This window comes from Pristis pectinata, chromosome 1 (genome assembly GCF_009764475.1).
Source record: "Pristis pectinata isolate sPriPec2 chromosome 1, sPriPec2.1.pri, whole genome shotgun sequence".
In the NCBI taxonomy this organism is placed as follows: domain Eukaryota; kingdom Metazoa; phylum Chordata; class Chondrichthyes; order Rhinopristiformes; family Pristidae; genus Pristis; species Pristis pectinata.
Window position 1 is genome coordinate 38,150,191 of NC_067405.1, and position 26,392 is coordinate 38,176,582.

The 26,392-nt window shown below is 42.8% G+C and overlaps 1 protein-coding gene across 2 annotated transcripts in view; it reads left to right on the forward strand.

Annotated features, from left to right (window-relative positions):
- The window catches only part of pla2r1 (phospholipase A2 receptor 1), a 126,693-nt gene that overhangs the window by 36,075 nt on the left and 64,226 nt on the right, over positions 1 to 26,392 (forward strand). For both annotated transcript variants that reach the window (XM_052028493.1, XM_052028574.1), the window contains exons 3-7: positions 11,342 to 11,725; positions 21,290 to 21,463; positions 21,537 to 21,701; positions 23,978 to 24,091; positions 24,545 to 24,694. In XM_052028493.1, coding sequence (XP_051884453.1) covers positions 11,342 to 11,725; positions 21,290 to 21,463; positions 21,537 to 21,701; positions 23,978 to 24,091; positions 24,545 to 24,694 — 987 coding nt within the window. The remainder of the gene's footprint in view (positions 1 to 11,341; positions 11,726 to 21,289; positions 21,464 to 21,536; positions 21,702 to 23,977; positions 24,092 to 24,544; positions 24,695 to 26,392) is intronic.

Below are 26,392 nucleotides of genomic sequence, written 5' to 3' on the forward strand. Positions count from 1 at the left end.
CGTTCAAAAGGTCCTACAGACTGGCTTGAAGCCAGGGATGTGAGGTGCTTAGTGAGGAGGACCACATTAGGTAGCCACTTCCTGCATAAATTTACTAAACCTAAGAAGGCGCGAATACCCTTCGGGGTAGAGGGCGGTGGGGTGGCAATGATGGGAGCAATACGTTTACGGGTGAGCTGCCGCTCAGTGGCGATTAAAAGGGTGCCCAGAAATTTCACCTGGCGCTGGGTTCGTTTTACTTTCTGTGGAGGTATCACGTATCCCCAGGAGTGGAGTGCGTTAAGTAATCTGTTGGTGTCCGCGATGTTGGCGGCTCCGGGGGATCTGCTAATAAAAGGTTATCGACATACTGGACAACAGTGGATTCGTCAGAAAGTTGTAACTCTTGGAGTTGTTTATGCAAAACTTGGGAGAAAATAGTCGGGGAGTGTATAATCCCTTGCGGGAGATGCGTCCAGGTGTACTGCTGACCTTGGAAGGTGAAAGCAAACAGGTACTGCGATTCGGGGGATAAGGGAATTGCAAAAAAATGCATGCTGGAGATCTATAAGTGTAAAAATACAAGAGTTGGCAGGGATGTTGCTGAGGATGGTGGCCGGGTTCGGGACCACGGGATGCAGTGGCTCCACTATATCATTGACCTTACACAGGTCTTGTACCAGGCGCCATTCTGCCCATCTGGGTTTGGGGACAGGCAAGATGGGAGTGTTTCCTGGTATATCTGAATTGTCCCAATGACAATCTATAAAATCCTCTCGGTTTGTTTTACGCTTGGGCGCCTGACTCATGATTAGGCACATCTCCTGAGGTTTCCAAGGGGTGTAAATTTGGATCGTGGGATTAGCGGGCGCTCGGGCTGGATCGGGATTGGGGACACTCCTATTGGGGAGCTGCCTTTTAGCCTTAATTCCCTTCCCCTTATTTGGCATAGGTGATGGGTCGGGACCTCTAGGGTCGTCATTATTAGTGGTAGAATCGGAGTCGTAATCATTGTCCGTCTGTCCCCTACCAAAAGGTTCCGCCGTACGTCTGTGGCTTTCAAACCGTTCGGAGGCGGTCTTTCTCTCTGTCTAAGCTGATTTCTAGTTCGGGACGTGACAGGGTCAAGGGACTGTTCTCGGGACGGGGCTTGGCTGGCATTAATGGTTTGTGGACTAGCCACATTATATGGGGGCTGCAGTGAAATTGGGGGGTAGATAGGGGCTGTGGGTCGAACCCTCCAATCCTCCTCACTCTCGTCCGTATCGTTATTTTGGAACAACAGGGGCACACCAGACATGTTGGAAGGTACCTCCACTTTCTCCTTGCTATTATTCTTTTTATTACTATTTCTACGTTTTTCCTCATTCTTCTGATCTATCCCTTCCCTTTCCCTTCTTCTTCTCTCCGCATCGTGGTCTCCGCACTAAAACCTCAGAACTTCCCAACTCTTGGGATTGCCTTTCTCATCACATACACTAATCCCTCTTCTACATGCATTATGTTCCCAACTATTCTGTTATTCTGTTTAGATCTATTTGTTAGGTCTTCGGCTGTTTTTCTCCAAGTAGACATTAATATTTTCCATTCTTTTTCCCAGTATTACGTTCCTAAATTGCCTTTTCTGCCTTTTGGCACTTATCCAAATCCCAGGTTCCCCCTAATGGCCATATTTCATTTCCCAATTTTTTATTGAGGCATGCCGATAATTTGCGGAAGTTATATTTTTCAGATCGTCTTTACATAGTTTAGATAGTGGGGTATTGGAACCAGACTTATCAAGAGTTTGTCCCTTTTTTTCACTCTCTCCCTCTCTCCTTTTTTCTTTAACCATATGGTACAGATCGCTGCGATTATCTTATGATCGGTCTCTTTCCTTCACCCACTTCAGGTTCCTGACCTTTCCGTGGGGGATTTCCCCTCTTAAGAACTGGTCTAAGGTGGGGTGGTAGTACCGGAGAACCGATCTCAATACTTAGAGCTCTAAACTTTAAAACTCGCGAACTCAAACTAACCCTGACTGGGGACTCGAACCCCAAACCTTAAATTGACCCTTGACGTTAACAGGGGCATCCAAGCCCAAACATATAAAACTTGCCCAAGGCAAACCACAAATGAACCTTGACATTAACAGGGGCGTCCAAGCCCAACCATATAAAACTTGCCCAAGGCAAACCACAAATGAACCTTGACATTAACAGGGGCGTCCAAGCCCAATCAAATAAAACTTGCCCAAAGCAAACCACAAATGAACCTCGAATAACCTTGATTTTAATCCAGTTCTCTTACCTGTGGCACTCAGACAGGTTCGCGAGGAGTCCATCAGAGGGTTTTCGATAAGCGAAGGGATTGGTCAGGAGTACGGCTGCCCGAGAGGGATCAAGGTGAAGTTCACCTTGTGGGCCCTTCCGTCTCAGGTAGTCATTGTTCCCATCGATCGCTCACACCGCTTCCGAAACCTTGTCTTGGACTCCTGGCTGGCTCGCCAAATTGTTAACCCGATTTTGAAGTCCCACTTCTGTCTGCTGTAAATCACACAGTGCCACAGGTTAATTCAAACGTGTTTATTTAGCAATATATCGCTAAGGAGAAACCTCCTGACTCTCAGGCAGAGTCCGCGGCGGGGTTCTCCGAGGTATGGGGGGGGCAGAGAGTAATTTATACAAACATTGTCACACACACTTTAATGAGTCAGGCACCGGAGTTCTTGGTTGAGCAGGAAACGGACAAAGGGCTATTGCAGATGGACAAAGAGCAGCCTCACACCCCAGGTTCAGCTAATCGTTTTGCAATCGGGTGAGACAAAGGCAGGTATCACCTTCATTGTTTGAGACAACCTTCCCATTTTCCGTTAAGATTGACCATCATCTCCGTAGTCAAACATAATGGGAATCCAATTAAATTCCAGACACAGCAATTACCGCACAGCATCCAGCCCAGGAAAGCAGTGACGTGGCTGTTCTGGCCTGAAGGACACTTCTTAAATCAGTATTTCAAGCAGCCATAATTCTCATCCGTCTTAAGATATGAATACAGTTATAGTTTATTAATCCTACACCTCCTCAGAGGGATCTGGGAGTTCATATCCACAGGTCACTGAAAGTTGCCTCACAGGTGGATAGGGCAGTTAAGAAAGTTTCTGGGATGTTAGCTTTCATAAGTCGTGGGATCGAGTTTAAGAGCCGCGAGGTAATGATGCAGCTCTACAAAACTCTGGTTAGACCACACTTGGAGTACTGTGTCCAATTCTGCTTACCTCATTATAGGAAGGATGTGGAGGCATTGGAAAGGGTGCAGAGGAGAGTTACCAGGATGCTGCCTGGATTAGAGAGTATGGATTATGAGGAGAGACTAAAGGAGCTAGGGCTTTACTCATTGGCGAGAAGGAAGATGAGGGGAGACATGATAAGAGGTATACAAAATATTAAGAGGAATAGATAGACAGCCAGTGCCTCTTTCCCAGGGCACCAATGCTCAATACAAGAGGGCATGGCTTTAAAGTGATGGGTGGGAAGTTCAAGGGAGATATCAGAGGAAGGTTTTTTACCCAGAGAGTGGTTGGTGCATGGAATACGCTGCCTGGGGTGGTGGTGGAGACTGATATGTTGGTCAAGTTCAAGAGATTGTTAAATAAGCATATGGAGGAATTTAAAATAGAGGGATATGTGGGAAGAAGGGGTTAGATAGTCTTAGGTGTGGTTTAAAGGTCGGCACAACATGGTGGGCCGAAGGGCCTGTATTGTGCTGTATTGTTCTATGGTTCTTTGGAAACAGGCTCTTTAGCCCATCTAGTCCATGCCTGACTGGTTTTCTGCCTAGTCCCATCCACCTGCACCCAGATCATAGCCCTCCATACCTCTCTCATTCATGAACCCATCCAAACTTCTCTTAAATGTTACAGTTGAACCTGCAGCCATCACTTCCACTGGCAGCTCATTCCACACTCACACCACATAAGGGAGTGGTGTAGTTCCCCCTCAGATTCTCTTTAAATATTTCACCTTTCACCCTAAATCTATGACCTCTAGTTCTAGTCTCACTCAACCTGAGGGGAAAAAGCCTGCATGCATTCACACTATCTATACACCTCAATTTTGTATACTTCTATAAGATCTCCCATCATTCTACTGCACTCCAGGGAATAAAGTCCCAAACTATTCAACCCATCCCTGTAACTCAGGTCCTCAAGTCCAGCCACATCTGTGTAAATTTTCTCTGCATTCTTTCAAGCTTATTGATATTTTTCCTGTGGGTAGGTGACCAGAACTGCAACAATATTCTAAACTTGGTCTCACCAACATCTTATACAACTTCAACATAACATCCCAACTCCTGTACTCAATGCCCTGAATTATGAAGGCCAATATGCCAAAAGCTCTCTTTGCAAACTGATCCACCTGCAATGCCACTTTCAAGGAATCATGAATCTGTATTCCTAGGTCCCTTTGTTCCACCACACACCTCAGTGCCCTACCATTCACAGTGTCTTGCCCTGGTTTGTCTTCCCAAAGTGCATCATCTCACATTTGTCTGCATTAAATTCCTGTGATCACAGTGGAGGACGTAAGGTCAGTCTTCCGGAGAGTGAACACGAGGAAAGCACATGGCCCAGATGGTGTCCCGGGCCGGGTGCTCAGATCTTGTGCTGATCAGCTGGCAGAAGTACTCGCGGACATATTCAACCTGTCCCTGCTTCAATCTCAGGTTCCCTCCTATTTTAAGAAGATCACTATCATCCCGGTACCAAAGAAAAGCAAGGTAACATGCCTCAATGACTACCGACCAGTGGCTCTGACATCCACCATCATGAAGTGCTTTGAGAGGTTGGTCATGGCTCGCATCAACTCCAGCCTCCCAGACAACCTGGACCCATTGCAATTCGCCTATTGCAAAACAGGTCTACAGCGGATACCATCTCCCTGGCCCTACACTCAGCTCTGGAGCATCTGGACAGTAAAGACACCTACGTTAAACTATTGTTTATTGACTACAGCTCTGCCTTCAATACAATAATTCCAAGCAAGCTTGTCACCAAACTCCGAGACCTAGGACTCAACACCTCCCTCTGTAACTGGATCCTTGACTTTCTAACAAACAGACCGCAATCAGTGAGGATAGGCAGCAATACCTCCGGCATGATTATTCTCAACACTGGTGCCCCACAAGGCTGCGTCCTCAGCCCTCTACTCTACTCCCTATATACTGATGACTGTGTGGCCAGATTCTGCTCTAACTCCATCTACAAGTTTGCAGATGATACCAACATTGTAGGCCGTATCTCAAACAGCAATGAGGAGGAGTACAGGAAGGAGATAGAGAGCTTAGTGGAATAGTGTCATGACAACAACCTTTCCCTCAATGTCAACAAAAGAAAAGAGCTGGTCATTGACTTCAGGAAAGGAGGCGGTGTACATGCACCTATCTACATCAATGGTGCTGAGGTCGAGAGGGTTGAGAGCTTCAAGTTCCTGGGAGTGAACATCACCAACAGCCTGTCCCGGTCAAATCACATAGACGCCACAGCCAAGAAAGCTCACCAGTGCCTCTACTTCCTCAGGAGGCTAAAGAAATTTGGTTTGTCCCCTTTGACTCTCACCAACTTTTACCGATGCACCATAGAAAGCATCCTATCTGGATGTATCATGGCTTGGTACAGTAACTGCTCTGCCCAGGACCTCAAGAAACTGCAGAGAGTTGTGGACACAGCCCAGCGCATCACGGACACCAGCCTCCCCTCCTTGGACTCTGTCTTTACCTCTCGTTGTTTTGGTGAAGCAGCCAGCATAATCAAAGACCCCACCCACCCGGGACATTCTCTCTTCTCTCCTCTCCCGTCGGGTAGAAGATACAGGAACCTGAGGGCACGTACCACCAGACTTAAGGACAGCTTCTACCCCTCTGTGATAAGACTATTGAATGGTTCCTTTATACAATGAGATGGACTATGACCTCACGATCTACCTTGTTGTGACCTCGCACCTTATTGCACTGCACTTTCTCTGTAGCTGTGACACTTTACTCTGTACTGTTACTGTTTTTACCTGTACTACATCAATGCACTTTGTACTAACTCAATGTAACTGCACTGTGCAATGAATTGACCTGTATGATCGGTTTGTAAGACAAGCTTTTCACTGTACCTCGGTACGAGTGACAATAATAAACCAATACCAATACAATCTGCCATTTTTCAACCCGTTTTCCCAGCTGGTCCCGATCACACTGCAAGCTTTGATAGCCTTCCTCACTGTCCACTACACTCCCAATCTTGATGTCATCTGCAAATTTGCTGATCCACTTTACCACATTATCATCTAAGTTATTAATATAGATGATAAAGAACAACAGACCCAGCACCGATCCCTGCAGCACAGGCCTCCAATCAGAGAGACAACCATCTATTACCACTCTGGCTTCTCCCGCTAAGCCAACATTGAATCCAATGGACTACTTCATTCTGAATGCCAGGTGACTTAACCTTCTGGAGCAGCCTCCCATGCGGGACTTTGTCTAAGGCCTGGCTAAAGTCCACATAGACAATGTCCACAGCCTTCCCTTCATCAACCTTCCTCATAACCTCTTCGAAAAACTCTATTAGATTGGTTAGACATGACCTGCCACCCACAAAGCCATGTTGACTATCCCTAATCAGGCCTTGTCTATCCAAATACTTATATATCCTGCCCCTCAGACTACCTTCCAATAACTTATCCACAACTGACTTCAGACTCACCGTCCTATAATTTCCCCGCTTATTCTTAGAGCTTTTCTTAAGCAACGGAACAACATCAGCTATCCTCCAGTCCTCCGTCACCTCACCCGTGGCTAAGGACATTTTAAATATCTCTGCCAGGACCCCTGCAATTTCTGCACTAGTGTCCCACAAGGTCCGAGGGGACACCTTGTCGGCCCTGGGGATTTATCCACCCTAATTCACCTGAAGACACAAGCACCTCCTCTTCCATAATCCGGATACAGTCCACGACCTCACTGCTCTTTTTCTTCAGTTCTATAGACTTGTGTCTGTGTCCTGAGTAAACACAGATGCAAAAAATCAATTTAAAATCTCCCCCATCTCTTTCGGCTCCACGCATAGATGACCACACTGATCTTCAAGAGGACCAATTTTGTCCCTTGCTATCCTTTTGCTCTTAGTATAGCTATAGAAACCCTTCGGATTCTCTTTCACCTTGTCTGCCAGAGCAAAATCATGCTCTTTTTGCCCTCCTGACTTCTTTCTCTTAAGTGTTCTCTTGAAGTTCTTATGCTCCTCAAGCACCTCATTTAATCCTAACTGTCTATACCTGATATACACCTCCTTTTTCTTTACCAGGGCTTCAATATTCCTCAATAACCAAGGTTCCCTAAACCTATTAGCTTTGCCTTTTATCCTAACAGGAACATACAGATTCTGTATTCTCAATATTTCACTCTTGAAGTCCTCCCACTCACCAAGCATCTCATTGCCAGAAAACAACCTATCCCAATCCATGGCTGCTAGATCCCTTCTGATGCCATCAAAATTGGCCTTCCTCCAGTTTAGTACCTTAACCCTAGGACCAGTCCTATCCTTCTCCATAATTATCTTGAAACTAATGGAATTATGATCACTAGATCCAAAGTGTTCCCCTACACTCACTTCTGTCACCTGCCCTGTCTCTTTCCCTAAGAGGAGATCCAGTATCGATTCTCTCCAGTTGGGAGCTCTACATATTAATTAAGGAGACTTTCCTGAACACATTTGATAGACTCGATCCCATCCAGTCCTTTTACAGTGTGGGGAGTCCCAGTCAATATGTGGAAAGTTAAAATCACCTACTATCACAACTTTATATTTCCTGCAAATGCCTGCTATCTCTCTGCAAATTTGCTCCTATAAGTTGTGCTGACTATTGGGAGGTCTATAATATGGTTCCATTAACATGGTCGTCCCTTTTTTTATTCCTCAGTTCCACCCAAATTGCCTTGGCAGTTGAGCCCTCCAGTATGTCCTCTGAGCACTGCCGTGACATTTTCCCCGATGAGTAATGCCAACCCTCCCCCTTTAATATCTCCACCTCTATCATGTCTAAAACAATGGAACCCCAGAACATTGAGCTGCCAGTCCTGCCCTTCCTGCAACCAAATCTCACTAATGGCTACCACATTGTAATTCCACCTACGGATCCACGCTCTATGTTCATCTACCTTACCTACAATACTCCTTGCATTGAAATAGACACAACTCAGAACATTAGTCCCACCACCAGGCTCAACTTTGCGGTTTCCATCTTTGCTTGTAGTCTTAACGTCTACTTTCCTCAGTCTCTGCACTTGCTGTCCTGCCACTCTGGTTCCCACCCTCCTGCAACTCTAGTTTAAACCCCTTCAAGCAGCACTGGAAAACCTTCCTGCAAGGATATTGGTCCCCCTCCAGTTCAGGTGCAAAGCTTCCCGTTTTTTACAGGTCCCACCTGCCCTGGAAGAGAGCCCAATGATCTCAAAATCTGAAGCCCTCCCTCCTGCACCATCTGCTTAGCCATGTGTTAAACTGCACTGTCTTCCTATTTCTTGCCTCACTAGCACGTGGCACAGGTAGCAATCCTGAGATCACCACCCTGGAGGTCCTGTCTTTTAACTTAGCACCTAACTCCCTGAATTCACTTTGCAGGACCTTATCGCTTTTCCTGCCCATATCATTGGAACCAACATGTACCATGACCTCTGGCTGCTCCCCTCCCTCCTTAAGAATGCTTTGTACTTGATCCGAGACACCTCTGACCCTGGCACCTGGGAGGCATCATACCATCCGAGAGTCTTGTTCTCGTCCACAGAACCTCCTGTCTGCTCCCCTAACCAATGAATCCCCTTTCACTATCACTTGCTTCTTCTTTCCCTTCTCTTCTGAGCCAAAGAGCCAGACTCAGTGCCCAAGACTGACCACTTTGGCTTTCCCCGGTAGGTCTTTACGCCCCCCAACAGTATCTAAAACAATATACGTTATTGAGGGGAACAGCCACAGGGGTACCCTGCATTGACTGCCTATTCCCTTTTTCTCTCCTAACAGTCACCCAGCTACCTACCTCCTGCAACTTAGGTGCAACTGCTTCCTTGTAACTCCTGTCTATCAACCCCTCAAGTCTCCCAAATGATCTGAAGGTCATTCAGCTCCAGTTTCCTTACTCAGTGTGTAAGGAGCTGCAGCTGGATGCACTTCTCACAGATGTATTCATCAGGGACACTGGAGGTCTCCCTGACTTCCCACATCATGCAAGAGCACACCGCTGCACTGAGTGTGATTCCCACTGCTCTACCTGTGCAATAATAAAGAAATAAAGAGGACTTAACAAAACCTCATCTTGGCCTCCATCTCTTCACACCAAAGCCTCAGCTCCCCACTCACACAATGGCCACTCTACTTTACTGTACCTGCCTTTTACTGACCGAGTTGCCACGTACTTAGCCAATCAGAAACAACTTTGAAACAAAAGCTGCTGGTTCCTCCCCTCTGCTGCTCTGGCTGCTGGAACTGCAGTGCTTGTGATGCTGCTGCAAGTAAATTTTTCATTGCACCTGTGCAAACGTGCATATGACAAAAAACTCAACTCGACTTGACTTAAACCTGTGAGTTCCTGAATGTGTTGAGAATTTTTCTAAGCAACGTTGCTAGTCAGAGAGAATCGTATATTTGTAATTTCCATTTTGGCCATTACAATATTTGTCCCACTTTCATTCTCATTATCGTAAAAGGTAAATTCTGTCTGACTTGATATTTATAAACAAATAAAACAAGCTGACCTTTCCAAGTAGACTTTCTGGAGATGTTTTTTTTCTGTTTATTTTGGTTAAAACTCAAGAAATTCAGCCTTCTCACTGCAAATCCGTTTTGTGCGTCTGCTTATTTTTTTGACCATGATGAACGGTTTCACATTTTCCCCTATTCTCCAGTTGCCAGATCCTTGTCCATTTACTTCATTTATCTGTATTCCTGTATTTTTGTGTCTTCAAAGCTTTCTTTCCTACCTCCCTAACTTTGTGACATCAGCAAATCTAGTGGCCATACCTTTTTCAAATTACCTACAGAAGTCTAATGGACTGGTATAGAAAGTCACTGAGGGAAATGTCAGCAGTTCTCTATGGGATTGCCCACATTTCTCAGGAAAATGTGCATTTTTAAGTTTTTTCTGTACTCTTTCTAATTGGGATTCAGACTAGAAACAAAGTGGTTAAATAGAGGTGGTTGAAAGTGTGGGTGGAATTGGACAATTGTTTCATGGGACAGTAGGATTTAAGATATTGTTTCTTTAGTTAATAAAGTGTGACTTGTATTATTCAAGTGTTAGTATGTTGCCACACAAGAAGGTGATTTGTTTCCAAATAAATGCAAATGAAGATGAATGATAACCTGGTGATGTTTGGCACTTTGCAATCACATTTCTTTCATTGCAGGTACTACAGGTTAACTTGCACATGTTAACAAAATATTCTTTTGAAGGTTTTCTCCACCCTTGCACTTCTGAATGATTCTGTATAAATATATACTCACATGCTCAAATAATATCCATTTGCCAAAATTCTATTTTCCATTTGGAGAGACCTTGGAACAGTCATTGCAGATTTTAGAAGTTGGTCTGATTAGTTGGTAGTTTATAGAATATATTTTTTCCATGAAGTTTACTTAAGATCTTGTCAACCTCTACAATTCTGGATTTGGTCCATGATCAGTAAATTTGAGAAGCACTTAACCTGGTTCTTGAATATGACTGACAGAAAAAAAAACTGCTGCTTCTTACTTACTTTGCTTTTTTGCAAATCATGATAAAGCATCACTAGTTGCCTATAATTACTGTGTTTTGCTGCAAGTGTTATGATATTCATGTCCTCTGGTATATATTTACTTTAAACACTTGACTCTGGTTTATGTGCAGTCTGCTTTTCATCTTGACCTTCTGTTACTGATTTAGAACATTAGCTCCCGATACTTAACTAAGGACTGCTATTCATTAACTCTATTCTGATGAAACTGGCACGGCCATCCAGTGAATGGAAAAGTAAAAACTTGGGTTTCAAGCAATTCTAACTGATGAATTTCAGGATGTTTTTGAGATCTCTGCCTCTCAGTTAGGAAAAGTTTCAGAAACAAGAAAAAGTCTTGACTAATTTTGTTATGCTTTTATTACAATCCCGAATTCAGTGTTTTGTGACAGACCCAATTAAATGAAGGGATTGTGGCTTTAATTTTTTTAAAATTTAATCCATTTGGAACTTTTTTCTATTTAGGCTCTATTCCTTTGACAGTGTATACATTGGTTTTATTGTTCTAATAATTCATGTTCACAGAATTCATTGCACAACTGCTAAATTAATTTTTCTTCTTCCCTAGGTAAAAACATATTTATTCTGCAAAGCGAGCACCTTGGCACATGTATAAATGTGGCAGACCAGGAGCTTACACTTGAAGACTGCAAACAGCCATCAAGCAGTATGCTGTGGAAATGGGTATCAAAGCATCGGCTTTTCCATTTAGACAGCAGCATGTGTCTTGGACTTGATATCAATAATCAACAACGACCATTAAAATTATATAGCTGCGATTCAACAATAGGAATATTGTGGTGGCATTGCATTGGTAAGGTGTTAACTGGTGCTTCCCACTATAAACTAGCCGTTGGACGAGGACAACAGGTTGTAGCAGAAAGAACGATCTATGACAGATGGAAAAGGTACATGACTCAGGATGAAGGTCCCTGTGAGCATCCTTATGAAGGTAGGATAGTGCTGAATAGCTTTAATTCTAAAAAGTGCAAATATTGATTTATACTTTTTAATGAATACTGAATTCAGTTTTTCAACATTTGGAAAATTGCTAGTTTTTACACATGGTGGAATCAAGATCAAGTGTAATATTCAGGGATAGAAATCAGTGAATAATTGAATTGTGGTAAAGGGAGTGTCCCTGGGGGACAAGAGTGGAGGGACACAAAGGAAGTGTCCATGGGGGACAGGAGTGGAGGGACACAAAGGAAGTGTCCATGGGGGACAGGAGTGGAGGGACACAAAGGAAGTGTCCATGGGGGACAGGAGTGGAGGGACACAGAGAAAGTGTCCATGGGAGGACAGGGGAATTGATGGGCCAGAAAAATGAGAGTATGTTGTTTTCATAATAATGGGAGCGTTAAAGTATATCAGATCAGAACTTTAGAATTCCCTTGATAAATCTATCTATCTCTAAGAGGCTCCTATTAAGGCTTTTTTCCGTCCTTGGACATATGTATGTGGGTTGGTGTCAAATTTAGTTTGATAACACTTCCATGGAAAAACATAAGCACAATTCAACATATTGAAAGTGATGTAGAAATGCAGGTTGTTATAGTTGATCATTTGTAGATCACCTATATGTTTACAGTATCTTTAAGGAACAGCTGGTATCACATAGTGTGACTCTTGGTATGTTGTTACACCTAGAAACTGCATTTGAGAGTGACTGCTGTAAATAAAGGATGTTTTGCTTACAGCTCTACTTTATGTTCTTATTCTTGCAGCAACACCAAGAAACCCACAGGTATTACTTTAGTGCTACAAGTTGGTTGTTGCTGCTTGAGGGATTAGCAGGACATTGATCAAGTGTGAGGAAAATAGAGAACAGGGTTCTCTAAGTAGGATAGTTATGTGGCAGGATGTGAACATGTCAGAGATAATGGGAGCTTGAAGCATGACTTGCCTGAGCCATTTGCCTTGTGTATGGAACAAGTAGGATTATTTCTTCAGTTGAATGACATGGTTACAGTCCCAGGAGAGGATATAGAACACAGGAACATGACAATGAGTGAGGAGTGAAAAGCAATCTTGCTGCTGGCAGTAGGGTTGGAGATGAATGAGTCTACTAACACCAGGATCTACTCATGAGGAATCATATGGGAACATACTGCAGACCTTAAAGGGACATTCCAATAGAAAATAGTTGGAAACTGTTGAAAGAATTCAGTCAAAATGATTTCTTACAGTGTAGTAAGAATCCTGAAATGTCAGCCAGAGAACGCAAGGAACAATTGCTGGAATCAAGTGTGTGTGTGTGTGTGTGTGTGTGTGTGTGTGTGCAGGGGAAGGGTGACCTGGGTGTGAGGTAACCAAGGTATTGTCTCTGCAGACATGAGCCTGCAGTGCCTGAGGCAATGGTCACGTGATGGGTCGACCTGGACAAAGGATCAACCCAGGTAGGGGTGGAGAGAAGTGACCAGGGTATAAAAGAATGAGCACACCGGTGGTGAGGTCACCTGGATTTGGGCTCAGCACAGGTTAGGTCGCGACTGACGCTGTGGACCGATTGGAATAGGGCACTGCAGTTAAGCGGGCTCAGGCACACTTTCGAGATCAGTACCCACTTGTTGTATCTTAGCAATCAGGTGTGTTGTGTGCAGCATTGCGTGTGCAAGGCTTATTTCTATCGGATCTGCGAACAATCCTACTCAACTTTGGCGCAACATACAGGGAACCTAATAGTTCAGGAAGCATACAATGGTTCGGAGATGGTGCTTGAGAAAGTGACACAGTTTTATTTGGAATGTGATTCTGAGGTGCAGGCAAGGAGCAGGCTTACAAAGTTAGCCATGGCAGCAAGGTCTTCACTGAAGCCAAGTCACATGGATGTTGCAAGCTGGTTCAGTAGGAAATCTGCAAGTCATATGAGTGTTCCAGGTGAGAGGACTAAGGATCAGAAAAGGTGAGAGAATTTGTCACAGCTGCTTTGAGAGCCACCTGGTCCCAGAGTGCTCATTCAAGAAGGCTGAGTGATATGAAAATGAAAAATAAAAACACTGATTCTGGAAATCTGAAGTAAAAACAGAAAATGGTGGAAACATTCAGCAGGCCAAGCGGCATCTGAGGAGAGCAAGACGGAGTTAATGTTTCAGGTCAAGGGCCCTTCATCAGAAGGGCCTGGTGTTACAGTTGTTGTAGGATAGGGGGATGTACACCAGGAAGGATGAAAATGAATGTCTAATCTAGCCTGCTTTTAAAGACAAACTGTCAGGTTTGAATTCCAGCACTGAAGCTGTCAGAAGAGAACCCAACCAAGTTTATCTCAGGTCGAAAAAATATTATGATACTACTCTGCACATTCTCAACAACTGAAAGGTGTATTTCACAAATTACAGGAAATACAGCTGTATTAGTGTCTTTGGAAAAAGAAAAGTTTTCACTCTAACAAGTTTAAGCAAACTAACCTGAATCCTCAGGTAAGACTGCACGCTTTACAAAGTCTTACCATCTTTAAGAAATGGTCATTGGTTGAACAAATAGGAAAAGAGATTAAGATCATTGAAAATTTACAGTACAGCAGGAAGTTATTTTGCCCACTGTGATCATGCTGATTGAGAAAGAGCCACCCATTCAAATCCCACCTTCTGGCATTGGGTCTGTGTCCCTGCAGTTTCTGCAATTGGCATGGGGCACATGAGATCAGGAAATTGATTGCATGGCTCAGATTGATGTGGACAAAATGGGTTTTGTCTCTTGGTGCCCAGGCAACATTATTGAGAGGAAAAAAGAACTGTTCTCTTGGAGTGGGCTTCACTTGAATTGAGTTGCTACCAGAGTCTGGGTCTAGGCCTACAAGGAGAATACAGAGACGTTTCAAGGGTATGTACAGGTTAACTGAATAGGCAAGGGCATGAAAACTGGTATATTGTCTAGAAAAATGTGAAGTTACTTATTTTGGTAGAAAAATTACAAAGGTGATGTATTTTTAAAATCATAAACCTGATGGTGAGAGAGACCTAGGTGTTGGTGTATTTGAGTATGTGTCAAAGCCTCCTGCTCCAGTTATGGAGGGCCCTGATGAAACCACATTTAGAACATTGTGTACAGGTCTCATTTCACTACCAAAGGAAGAACATACTTAAGATAAGATATCTTTATTAGTCACATGTACATCGAAACACACAGTGAAATGCATCTTTGCATAGATTGTTCTGGGGGCAGCCTGCAAGTGTCGCCACGCTTCCGGTGCCAACATAGCATGCCCACAACTTCCTAACCCATATGTCTTTGGAAGTTGGGAGGAAACCCACACAGACACGGAGAGAACGTGCAAACTCCTTACAGACAGTGGCCAGAATTGAACCTGGGTTGCTGGCACTGCAATAGCATTATGCTAATTGCTACAAAGGTTCACCAGATTGATTCCTGGGATGGTGGTTTTGTTGTTTGAGGTTATGTAAGCTGGGCCTTTACTCCCTAGAGCTTAGAAGAATGAGAAGTGATCATTGAAACATACAAATTATAATAGGACTTGACAGGTAGATGCAGATTTGTTATTTTCCCTGGGTAGGGCATCCAGGGATCACAGTGCCAAAGTAAGCAATTGGCCAACTCGAGATATGAAGAAACGTCTTCATCCTGCAGGTAGTGAATCTTTGGAATTCTTTCCACAAGGGCTGTGGGAGGCTCAGTCACTGTGTTTACTCAAGACTGATCAATAGATTTTTATGGGAATTGAAAGATATGGGATGCAAGTGGTGTTGACATAAAAAAATTTACCCGTTAGCTTATTGAGTGTTAGAGCATGTATTAGGATCCAAATGGCTTATTCTTGCTTCTGTTTCTCCTGTTGACACCAAGACACCCACAAACACTTTCGATTTTAGTCCCTGATGGAATGCTGAGCAGTGAGCAGGGGTGTGAACTGCAGTGCAAGTGCCCTTAATCTACCATTAAAATTATTTGTTTGAGGTTGTGAAATATTAAGTACAAAACAATTAGCAAGGACTCAAAAATGCATTTTGTCTTAATCAAACCTGTTGCTCCACAGCCACCTAGTGTCCAGACTCTAGAACACATGGTGATTTCATAAATGCTTCTTGTCAAGCCTTTCTCTGAAAATGAAGTAGATAAAGTCTGGTTTTGTGTGTGTCATAAATGTGTCCCTTTTATAATGAATGCTATGAATTCCTCTAGGAAGCCATCAATGGGTGGTTGTCATCACTTCTTCCCTTGAATGCAAAGCTCACGGACGCTACCTTGGATTTTAAATATCCAGAAGTGTTAAAATTTTCTTTGGGTCCCAGAACATCATAAACAAAAATTTGTCTCCCTCTCTCTTCCTTTCTCTTTCTCTCTTTCTCTTTCTTTCTTTCTCTCTCTCTTCCTCTCTTTCTCTCTCACTTTCTCTGTTTCTCTTTCTTTCTTCCTCTTTCTCTTTTCTCCTTTCTCTCTCTCTTTCTCTCTTTTTCTCCTTTCTCTCTCTCTTTTTCTCTCTCCTTTTCACTCTCTACTCTCTCTCTCTCTCATCATGCCACTAAAGGAAGACATTCAGCCCAATGGTTCCATGCTGTATCCAATTCCTATTCTTCCCTGTGGCCTTGCAACTTGTACTCTCTCACTGGCTCATCACACCTTCTTTGGTCCACTAAGGGATAATTTACAGCCACCCTGGGTCTACAGGGGACACAATCACACTGGCTCTCAACTCTGCTTTGGAGTACCTAGACAACCGCAAGACACACGTCAGACTACTGTTTATCGATTACAGTTCGGCATTCAGCACCATCATTCCCTCAGTACTAATAACCAAGCTTCAAAACCTGGGCCTCTGTACCTCCCTCTGCAACTGGATCCTCGACATCCTTATCGGGAGACCACAGTCAGTGCGGATTGGTAATAACATCTCCTCCTTGCTAACTATCGACACGGGCACATCAAGGATGCGTGCTTAGCCCACTGCTCTACTCTCTCTACGCTAATGACTGTGTGGCTAGGCACAGTCCAAAGACAATCTATAAATTTGCTGATGACACCACTGTTGTTAGCAGAATCTCAGATGGTGATGAGGAGACTTACAGGAGTGAGAAAGATCAGCTGGTTGAGTGGTGTCACAACAACAACCTCGCACTCAATGTCAGCAAGACCAAGGAACTGATTGTGGACTTCAGGAAGGGGAAGTCGGGAGGACACACACCAGTCCTCATTGAGGGGTCAGCGGTGGAAAGAATGAGCAGCTTCATGTTCCTGGACGTCAACATTTAAGAGGACCTATCCTGGGCCCAACACATTGATGCAATCACGAAGAAGGCACGCCAGCAACTCTACTTTGTTAAGAGTTTGAGGACAATTGGTATGTCACCAAACACTCTTGCAAATTTCTATAGATGTACAGTGGAGAGCATTCTGGTTGCATCACAGCCTGGTACGGAGGCTCCAATGCACAGGGTCGCAAGAGCCTGCAGAGGGTTGTAGACTCAGCCAGCTTGATCACGGGCACAACCCTCCCCACCATCGAGGATATTTTCAAGAGGTGGTGGCTCAAGAAGGTGGTATCCGTCATTAAGGACCCTCACCATTCGGGATATGCCCTCTTCTCGTTACTACCGTCAGAGAGGAGGTGCAGAAGCCTGAAGATCCAAACTCAACAATTCAGGAACAGCTTCTTCCCCTCCACCATCATATATCTGAATGATCCATGAACCCCCTGAACACCACCTCATTATTCCTTATTTTCACACTATTTATTTTGTAATTTATAGATTTTTATGTCTTTGCACTGTACTGCTGCCACAAAACAACAACTTTCACATCATATGTCAGTGATAATAAACCTGATTCTGATTCTGACAGTAGTTGTTGACCTCCCTGCACACCATTGGGATGACCGAGAAAATGGTAGCACCTGGTGGACAACTAATCAATGTCATTCTGCAGCCAAAGGCTATCGTCCTCAGAATGAACTTTAATGGCATCTGGGAACTTGCTTATCTCCTCCATTCAGATCAAGATCAGTAACGTATACAAGAAACCTGAAGGGTCCCAGTACTGATACCTGTGGTACACCACTGGTTTCAGGCTTCCTTTCACAAAAGCAACCCTCTACCAACACCCTCTGCTTCTTATTACCAAACCAGTTTTGCCCTGCATGCTATAAGCTCTTATCTTTTGGACCAGACTCCCATGTGGGATCTTGTCAAATGCCTTGCTGAAGTCCATATATGCTACAGAAAATACATTACCCTCATTGATACATTTAATCTTCTCCTCAACACTCACCATTACTGTTTAATCTTTGCCTCCTCCTCTCCAAGTGCAGATCAATCTAATTTTCTCCAGTAATTTCCCCACCACCTTGTGATGACCTGCCTGCCCTTCTTGACTAAAGATACTACATCCACTGTCCTCTAATCATCGCTGGATGACTAGAGGACAGTGGATGTAGTATCTTTATTTACTACATCTCTTATTATCTCTTCTGCAGCCAGATTTCTGTCAGAGCCCCAGAAATCTCCTCCCTTACCTCCCATAGTTAATCTCCTGGGGCCCTGGGAACTTATCCAACTTTAAACCACTTACAGTACTTAATACCACCTCTTCTTCAATGGTAACTTGTTCTGGAATTCCACTGTCCCTTTCCCTTAAATCTCCAATTACAATGCCTTTCTCCGTTGTGAATACAGATGAGAAGCATACATTGAAGACCTCACGTACGTCCTCCAGCTCCATCTACTGATTGCAACTTTAAAACTTTAAACTTTATGTATACAGCACGGTAACAGGCCCTTCTGGCCCAAGGAGTCAGTGCTGCCCATTTTTAAACCCCTGTTAATCTACCTGTACGTCTTTTTGAAATGTGAAAGGAAACCAGAGCGCCCGGAGGAAACCCATGCAGTCACAGGGAGAACGTACAAACTCCTTACAGACAGCGGCGGGAATTGAGCCCCCATTGCTGGTGCTGTAATAGCGTTTTGCTAACCGCTATACTACCATACCACTGGGTCTCTAATAAACCCCAATATCTCCCTGATTACCCTCTTACAACATGCTTTGTCTACCAAATTGCAGAAAGGGAGGCCAAATACCTTGATGGGAGACTGATCACTCCATCTTGTATATATTTAGATCAGATGTACTGTCATGGGGCTCCACCTGCAGGGTTGCTGAAGGTACTGCACTGGTCACTGAAACAACCAAAAACAGAGGCAGTGCGATAAGAAACACTGGGAGGATGCAGTAATCACACCTGAACCCAAAGCATCAAGCCTCCTACACCACTCATCACCCAACGTGAGGAGTACCAGGCTGCAGAGGAAAAAAAAGGAGAAAAACATAGAACAAGACAGCATGGAAGGGGTACGGTACAAACCTCCCACAAACACCAAGAAATCCAGTCCAGAGGTCATGGAGCAGATTCAAAGTGACCCAGAGGCAGGGGAAGAAGAGAGAACCCAGCGCATCAAAGGTGGGCAATGTCCAAAGTGGTAGGAGATGCCTGGAGTCCCCACAGAGCATCAGTGAAAGCCCCTCTAAAGAACGGCAGAAGATAATGCACTAAGAGGAAAAGAGGGTGAAACTGAAAATGTGCCTTGAAGAAAAAAAAGAGTTGCAACAGGAGGCTGAGCACTGGGAGGAGCAGTTCTGCCTCGCCCCACCTCGCAGGCTCCTGGGGGCTGCTCATTAAGCCTGGAAAGCCAGAGTCAGTGCAGCAATCTTGAACCAGAGCTCCAAGAACCTGAGAGCAGCAACAAACCCCACTCCAGCAATCAGTGAGCACCAATTCATATCTTCAAAAATAACGCTCAGGAAGCAACATCAAATAGCAATCAAAGGAGTCCTCCATCTGACACTGCTAGCTTCCCCACGGCAGAAATTAGCAACTGCAGCAGATCAAGACCCATTCCTTGGACCTGGACATAAACAATGGGTATCTGCTACTGAAAAAACTAATTACCATTGACTTTAGACCATATCTTTTATCAAAAAGAGGATTAAAGATTGCGCCAATTAATATGTGCAGTAACAAAGGCACTGCGTGATGTCTTGCAACATTATGTTACCTTGCTAGAATAAAGGCTACCATGTTGTTTTTGTAGAAGTGCTGTTTGCTGCATCTCGACAACCATTGGCAATAGCTAGGATGGTGGCCCCATGAACAACAGCAGTCATTCCTCTGCCCTGGGTATTCTGCTGTGGATTACGCACATCACATTCTCAGAAACTTTATCAGTGCAAGACAACTTCATCTCACCTTCAACTAGTTTTGTAAACTCTTAAGAATCACTTCAAAACCATCAGAAGAACTTCTGGAAGCCAGAACAGAATCCTTAATTGGATAGGACTGCTCTGTGCACACATTTCTTGTGCAGTCCAAATCCCAAGTGTGGGAGCTTCCCAATCAAACCCGGAGTTAGATAGGCTGCCTTCTCCCCAGTTTTATTGTGTGCTTCACAGACCCTTCTGCTGAGTCCATCTGGAAAGCTGTGTCTATTAAGAGGGATGATGATTCAAGGCAGTGATTTAGAACACAGAACAGTATATCACAGTGGCAGGCCATTCGGCCCACAATGTCTGCGCCGAACACAGTGCCGAAGTAAATTAATTCTCTTCTGCCTGTACATGATCCCTACCCCTCCATTCCCTGCATATTCATGTGTCTATCTAACAGCCTCTTAAACACCATTGTTGTATTGAGTGCCCGTTCCAGGCACCTACCATTCTCTATGTAAAAAAAAAACTTGCCCCACACATCTCCTTTAAACTCTCGCCCTCTCATCTTAAATGCATGTCCTCTAGTACTTGAGATTTCTACCCTTGGAAATAGATTCTGACTGTCTACCCTATCTCTGCCTCTCATAATCTTGTAAACTTCGATCAAGTCTCTTCCCAGTCTTCGACGCACAAGAGAAAACAACCCAAGTTTCTCCAACCTCTCCTTATAGCTCATACCCTCTAATCCAGGCAGCATCCTGGTAAACCTCTTCTGTACACTTTCCAATGCCTCACATCCTTCCTGTAATGGGGCAATTAGAATTGCACACAATACTCCAACTACGGCCTAGCCAAAGTTTTATATATCTGGGAAAGCATCACCTGGAATAATTCAGTTACAATAGTGAAAATTGCCTTGAGCATTCTGAAAAGTAATAACAGATCTTATGACCAACTAGAAGAATTTTTTAGTTGAAAAACTATACCAAACTGTTGATGGCAGTCGGAAGGCACAGCACACACTTCTGTCTTAGAATCAATAGATAATATATTACCAATAATTTTTTGCTTTAATGCAAATGCTATAATATACATAACCCAAAGAAGAGTTTATTTTGTTCTTTGTTAATCCAACCTGCTTCCTTATGTGAAAAAACTTAAAGGATGTGAGGAAAATACCCTACCTTTAGATCATTACAGTCTAATGTGTAGTTGTGCAGAAGCTCATCTCCATCTTTAATGCTGCAGCTTTCGACAATGATGCTGAGTACCAGATTTTCTAACAATGGTATAGAAATTACAGGTATTGAATAATAAAAGTAAATGAATGTTGGTCAAAATTTCTTACTGTTCTTTATTTCAGAAATTCATACAGTACTGGGAAGCTCCAGAGGAATGCCTTGTGCTCTGCCATTTAAATATAATAATAAATGGTACCATGAGTGTACTGATGAAGGAAGAGAGGATAAGCTCCTTTGGTGTGCAACTACCAGCAGTTATGATATTGATGAAAGATGGGGATTCTGCCCAAACTTAGGTAAGAGTTAATGATACTTCTGAATCATCATCAACTTAAAAAATATTTATGGTGTTTATTTTGTATTTTACAGATCCAGGATGTGATTTGATATGGGAGAAGGATCCTGTTTCACAGACTTGCTACCAGTTTAATCTCTTTGCTCTTCAATCTTGGAATGAGGCCCGTGCTTCTTGTCAGGCACAAGAAGGAGATTTATTGACTATAAAAGATCATGAGGAACAGGAATACATAAATAGTAAGTTTATTAACACAGATATTAACCTGAGAAAATTATAAATTTGTCACAAATGTACTATTTATGAAAGTTCTAGTGTCTCACTCAAGTAACTTCTGCCTTTATTGTGATAAATGCCACTGCACTTAGGTACTTCTTTCTGAAGAATTTGTCTTTTTATTTTCATAGACAAAATATAGTTAAAATGGTGGCAACAGACCAGCCATTGTTATTTAATTGTTAATATTCCAGACGTAAGTTTGATGTAAAAGCATATGCTGATAACATAGACTTTTAGGTTAAAATGACAGTGATTATTATCAGTTCATTTAGTTGTGAATATTTAATATATAGCTAAAGCTTTATCCATGTTTGCAAGTAAGCTGAGTTATGCTACAATGTGAATTGTTATTCTTACAAACGTAATTTTTTTTCCATTATGTCATTGAAAATATTTTCAACATGGAGACTCTATGTACCTCTGAATTCATTACGTTAGCCCGAATGGTTTTCCATATCCAGATATAGCTTGTTTGTGAGACCAAGTGAACATTCATGAGAATTATTATGTCACGTTTAAAAATAAAAATGTAAATATATTTTGAAGGACTATAAGGATACTCCCATCTCTTGACCGATAAAAGAAGACAAATGTTAATTGCTTTGACCATGAAATGGGAAGAGTTTACTCTTCCATAAAACAACTATGTTGAATTTCGAAAAGAAACAATTTGAAAAGGAGGAATTAAAGACTGAAGGGAGGTGAGTCGGGAGGGACCAATGAGGTTGAGATGGTTTCTGGCCTTTCACTACTCAATTGTGAGAGAATGAACAATGAAGTGAGTGTCTGCAAGGTCTGTATCTGGAATAGATTGCAGACATTTGTGGTGGAATGAAAAAGTCTCAATGTATTTTGAGGAGGAACCAGGAAAGTTTTTCAGCAATAAATAGGATTCATTCACACACTCCACAACCATGATGTTATTGTGGTGTGTGCTGACCAACAGTTGCACTGCAAAAACTCCACAGGATTTCTTTGGCAGCACCTCTCAAATGCACAAATCTGCAATCTAGAAGGAAAAAGATTGCTGATACATGGTAAGACACATCATCTGAACTTTGACGAGTACAGTCTGAATTAAAATACAGACAGCAGCAACTTAAAAGGAACATGTGGAGTACCTTTACCTCACAGACTTCAGTGGCTCAAGAAGACAACCCACTGCCATCTTCCCAAGGGCATCTGGAAACAAGTAATAACAGTGATAAAAACAGTCCAAGGATTGTTTTAAAACCTTGAATTTTCTTTTTGTGATGGGTCAATAGCTTAGCTCAGATTATAAATAGAATCGCTGCACAAAATATCTTGTAAATGGAAATGACATTAATTTACATGTATGCCCTATAACTTTTAACAAGTTAGGATACATCTTGGTTTTGGCATTGCGTTAGTCTACATGACCGAAAATGGAAGAAATGCAGAGGACAGGAATGTAGAAGTTGAATGAATAATCACCAGTGGTGGAGAGAGGTGGTGAGGCATCTATATTATGGGATAATAAATAGCCATAAACAGTTGTTTGTATTGAAAAGGAAAAAATACCATTCAAAGTTTTTATCCAATTTGGAAACATTGAACTGTTACTCTCAATAGAAGTACATTGTATTTTTCAATGGGATAGGGTTCACAGAATTGTTTATTAGCTGAACATTTTCTTATAAAGAAGGCCCCAAATATACATCAGATTCAAAATGTTTAAACACAAAAATAAAAAAAATGCATGCAACAGCATTATAGGAAAGAGGTTTATGTTTGAATTCACCAAAGGATAACATAGAAATCAATTGAGATACCCACTGGTCACTCAGTGGGCAGAATAATGACTTACTTTTAAAACACAAACATCCATTGATGTCCTTTAATTTCTCCCTAAATAATTTGCTATAGTAAAGTGTTCTAACTCTTTATACTGGCCCTCCCCCTCTCCTCTTTGTACAAGCTATCTTCCCCCTCCATTCTTAATAATGATGCAGGGTCTCGACATGAAACATTGTCAATTCCTCTACCCCCACATATGCTGCTAGACTTGCTGAGTTCCTCCAGCAGTCTGTTCCAGTTTGCTCCAGATTCCAGCATCTGGTCTCTTTTGTCTCCAAGAAATATTTACTAATATACATCTAGCTTGTCACATTTTTGTTTTGTGTTCTGCTTTAGATGAGCGAAGGAAGTAGCACTACAGCTAAGCTTCGCTGAGCACATCGTGAAATTTTTATATTGTTGCTGACTTTTGTTACAGAACATTTGCAAAATGTTGGAATTCTGGCATGGATAGGGCTAAATCATTTGGATGAAGATGCTGGATGGCAGTGGGCAGATGGATCACCCTTGAGCTTTGTAAATTGGGATACAGGTACTTAGCAATGTTTTGTCCAATGTTTTCATGAAATGTTCACCTATTGCATAACTTTAACTTGATTTTTGATTTGACAATTTAAATTCTTTGATTTTGGATTTACATACGTGTTAACATTTCCACAAGTGCAGCTACTGAGAATTTTGGAGTGAAAGGCACTGTGTTTTCCTCTTGGGGAGTGGGAAAGCAGGAAGATCCATTATCTTTTCCCATATTGCTACCTCAATCTACTTCTAGAGAATCAAATTATGGGCACAACTTTCACAGATAAAATTGATTTGATAGTCTTTGTGACTGACCTCTAGCAATTCTATTCCTTGTCTTTAGATTGTGTAAATGGTTTAAAACAGTAAATAAATACTAGTCACATAATTGGCAATAAATTTAAATTTCATTTGAAGCATTGTGGAGAGAAACCCCTAAATGAAGCCCCCATCTGCTTTTCTATAGATCAGCCCCAGGAGTCTTTACTTGGAGCGTACCATTGTGGGATACTAAGTTCTAAATTAGACTACCGTTGGAGTAGCTTTGTCTGTGAGACAGCCCTGCCTTATATTTGTGAAAAAACAATGAACTCTACAAGAACGGTGAAACCCTTTGGTAAGTTATGTTTCATATTTTCTTTACTTTTCCTTTTCTGTTTCTTTGTATGTATTAGATTGGATAAAATATGATTATAGTACATTTCCATGGATGACAGCACCTTCGAGCACTTTGTCCTTTAGGCAAATTTCACTTGTAAATCTGGAACATGGATATCACTTGGTTTCTTCTGCAGTTGAGGCCATCATAATGAAGACCAATCTGCCATTCACTCAGTCTCACTCTTACACCTTTCCAGCAGAAAATTCTGACTAGCAATCTATGAACAGGAAATGTATTGTTTTAATCATCTTAGGAATACTTTGGAATTGTAGTTTTCCCACTTCGTTGCTCTGCCTGGGAACAACTAGTATAGCAGAACCAGAATTTGAATTTGTGTTTTGACCACATTTGGAGTATTGTGTTCAATTCTGGTTGCCTCATTATAGGAAGGATATGGAAGCTTTAGAGAGGGTGCAGAGGAGATTTACCAGGATGCTGCCTGGACTGGGGAGCATGTCTTATGAGGATAGGCTGAGTGAGCTAGGGCTTTTCTCTTTGGATCGAAGGAGAATGAGAGGTGACTTGATAGAGGTGTACAAGATGACAAGAGGCATAGATTGAGTGGACAGTCAGAGATTTTTTCCCAGGGTGAAGATGGCTCACATGAGGGGGCATAATTTTAAGGTGATCGGAGGATGGTATAGGGCAGATGTCAGAGGCAAGTTTTTTACACAGAGAGTGGTGGGTGCATGGAATGCACCCACCACTCTCTGTGTAAAAAACTTGCAGAGGTGTTGGAGACAGATACATTAGGGACAGTTAAGAGGCTCTTAGATAGCCACATGAATGATAGAAAAATGGAGGGCTATGTGGGAGGGGAGGGTTAGATAGATCTTTGAGCAGGATAAAATGTTGGCACAACATCATGGGCTGAAGGGCCTGTACTGTACTGTAATGTTCTATGGATTGGAAAGCATGTCTTATGACGATAAGGTAAGGTAAGATATCTTTATTAGTCACATGTACATTGAAACACACAGTGAACTGCATCTTTGCGTAGGATATTCTGGGGAAGCCCAAAAGTGTCGCCACACTTCCGGCGCCAACATAGCATGCTCACAATTCCTAACCCATAGGGCTTTTCTCTTTGGAGCAAAGGAAGATGAGAGGTGACCTGATAGAGGTGTACAAGATGATAACAGGCATAGATCGAGTGGACAGCCAGAGACTTTTCCCCAGGGTGGAAATGGCTAACACGAAGAGGCATAATTTTAAGGTGATTATAGGAAAGTACAGGGGGATATCAGAAGTAAGTTTTTTATACAGAGAGTGGTGGGTGCGTGGAATGCGCTGCTAGGGGTGCTGGTAGAGGCAGATACCATAGAACCATAGAACCATAGAACACTACCTCACAGAAAACAGGCCATTCAGCCCTTCTAGTCTGTGCCGAAACTTTATTCCGCTAGTCCCATTGACCTGCACTCGGTCCATAGTCCTCCAGACCTCTGCCCTCCATATATCTATCCAACTTATTCTTAAGAGTGAGCCCACATTTACCACGTCAGATTGCAGCTCATTCCACACTCCCACCACTCTCTGAGTGAAGAAGTTCCCCCTAATGTTACCTCTGAACCATTCCCCTTTCACCCTAAAGCCATGTCCTCTCGTATCTATCTCTCGTAATCTAGGTGGAAAGAGCCTACTCGCATTTAC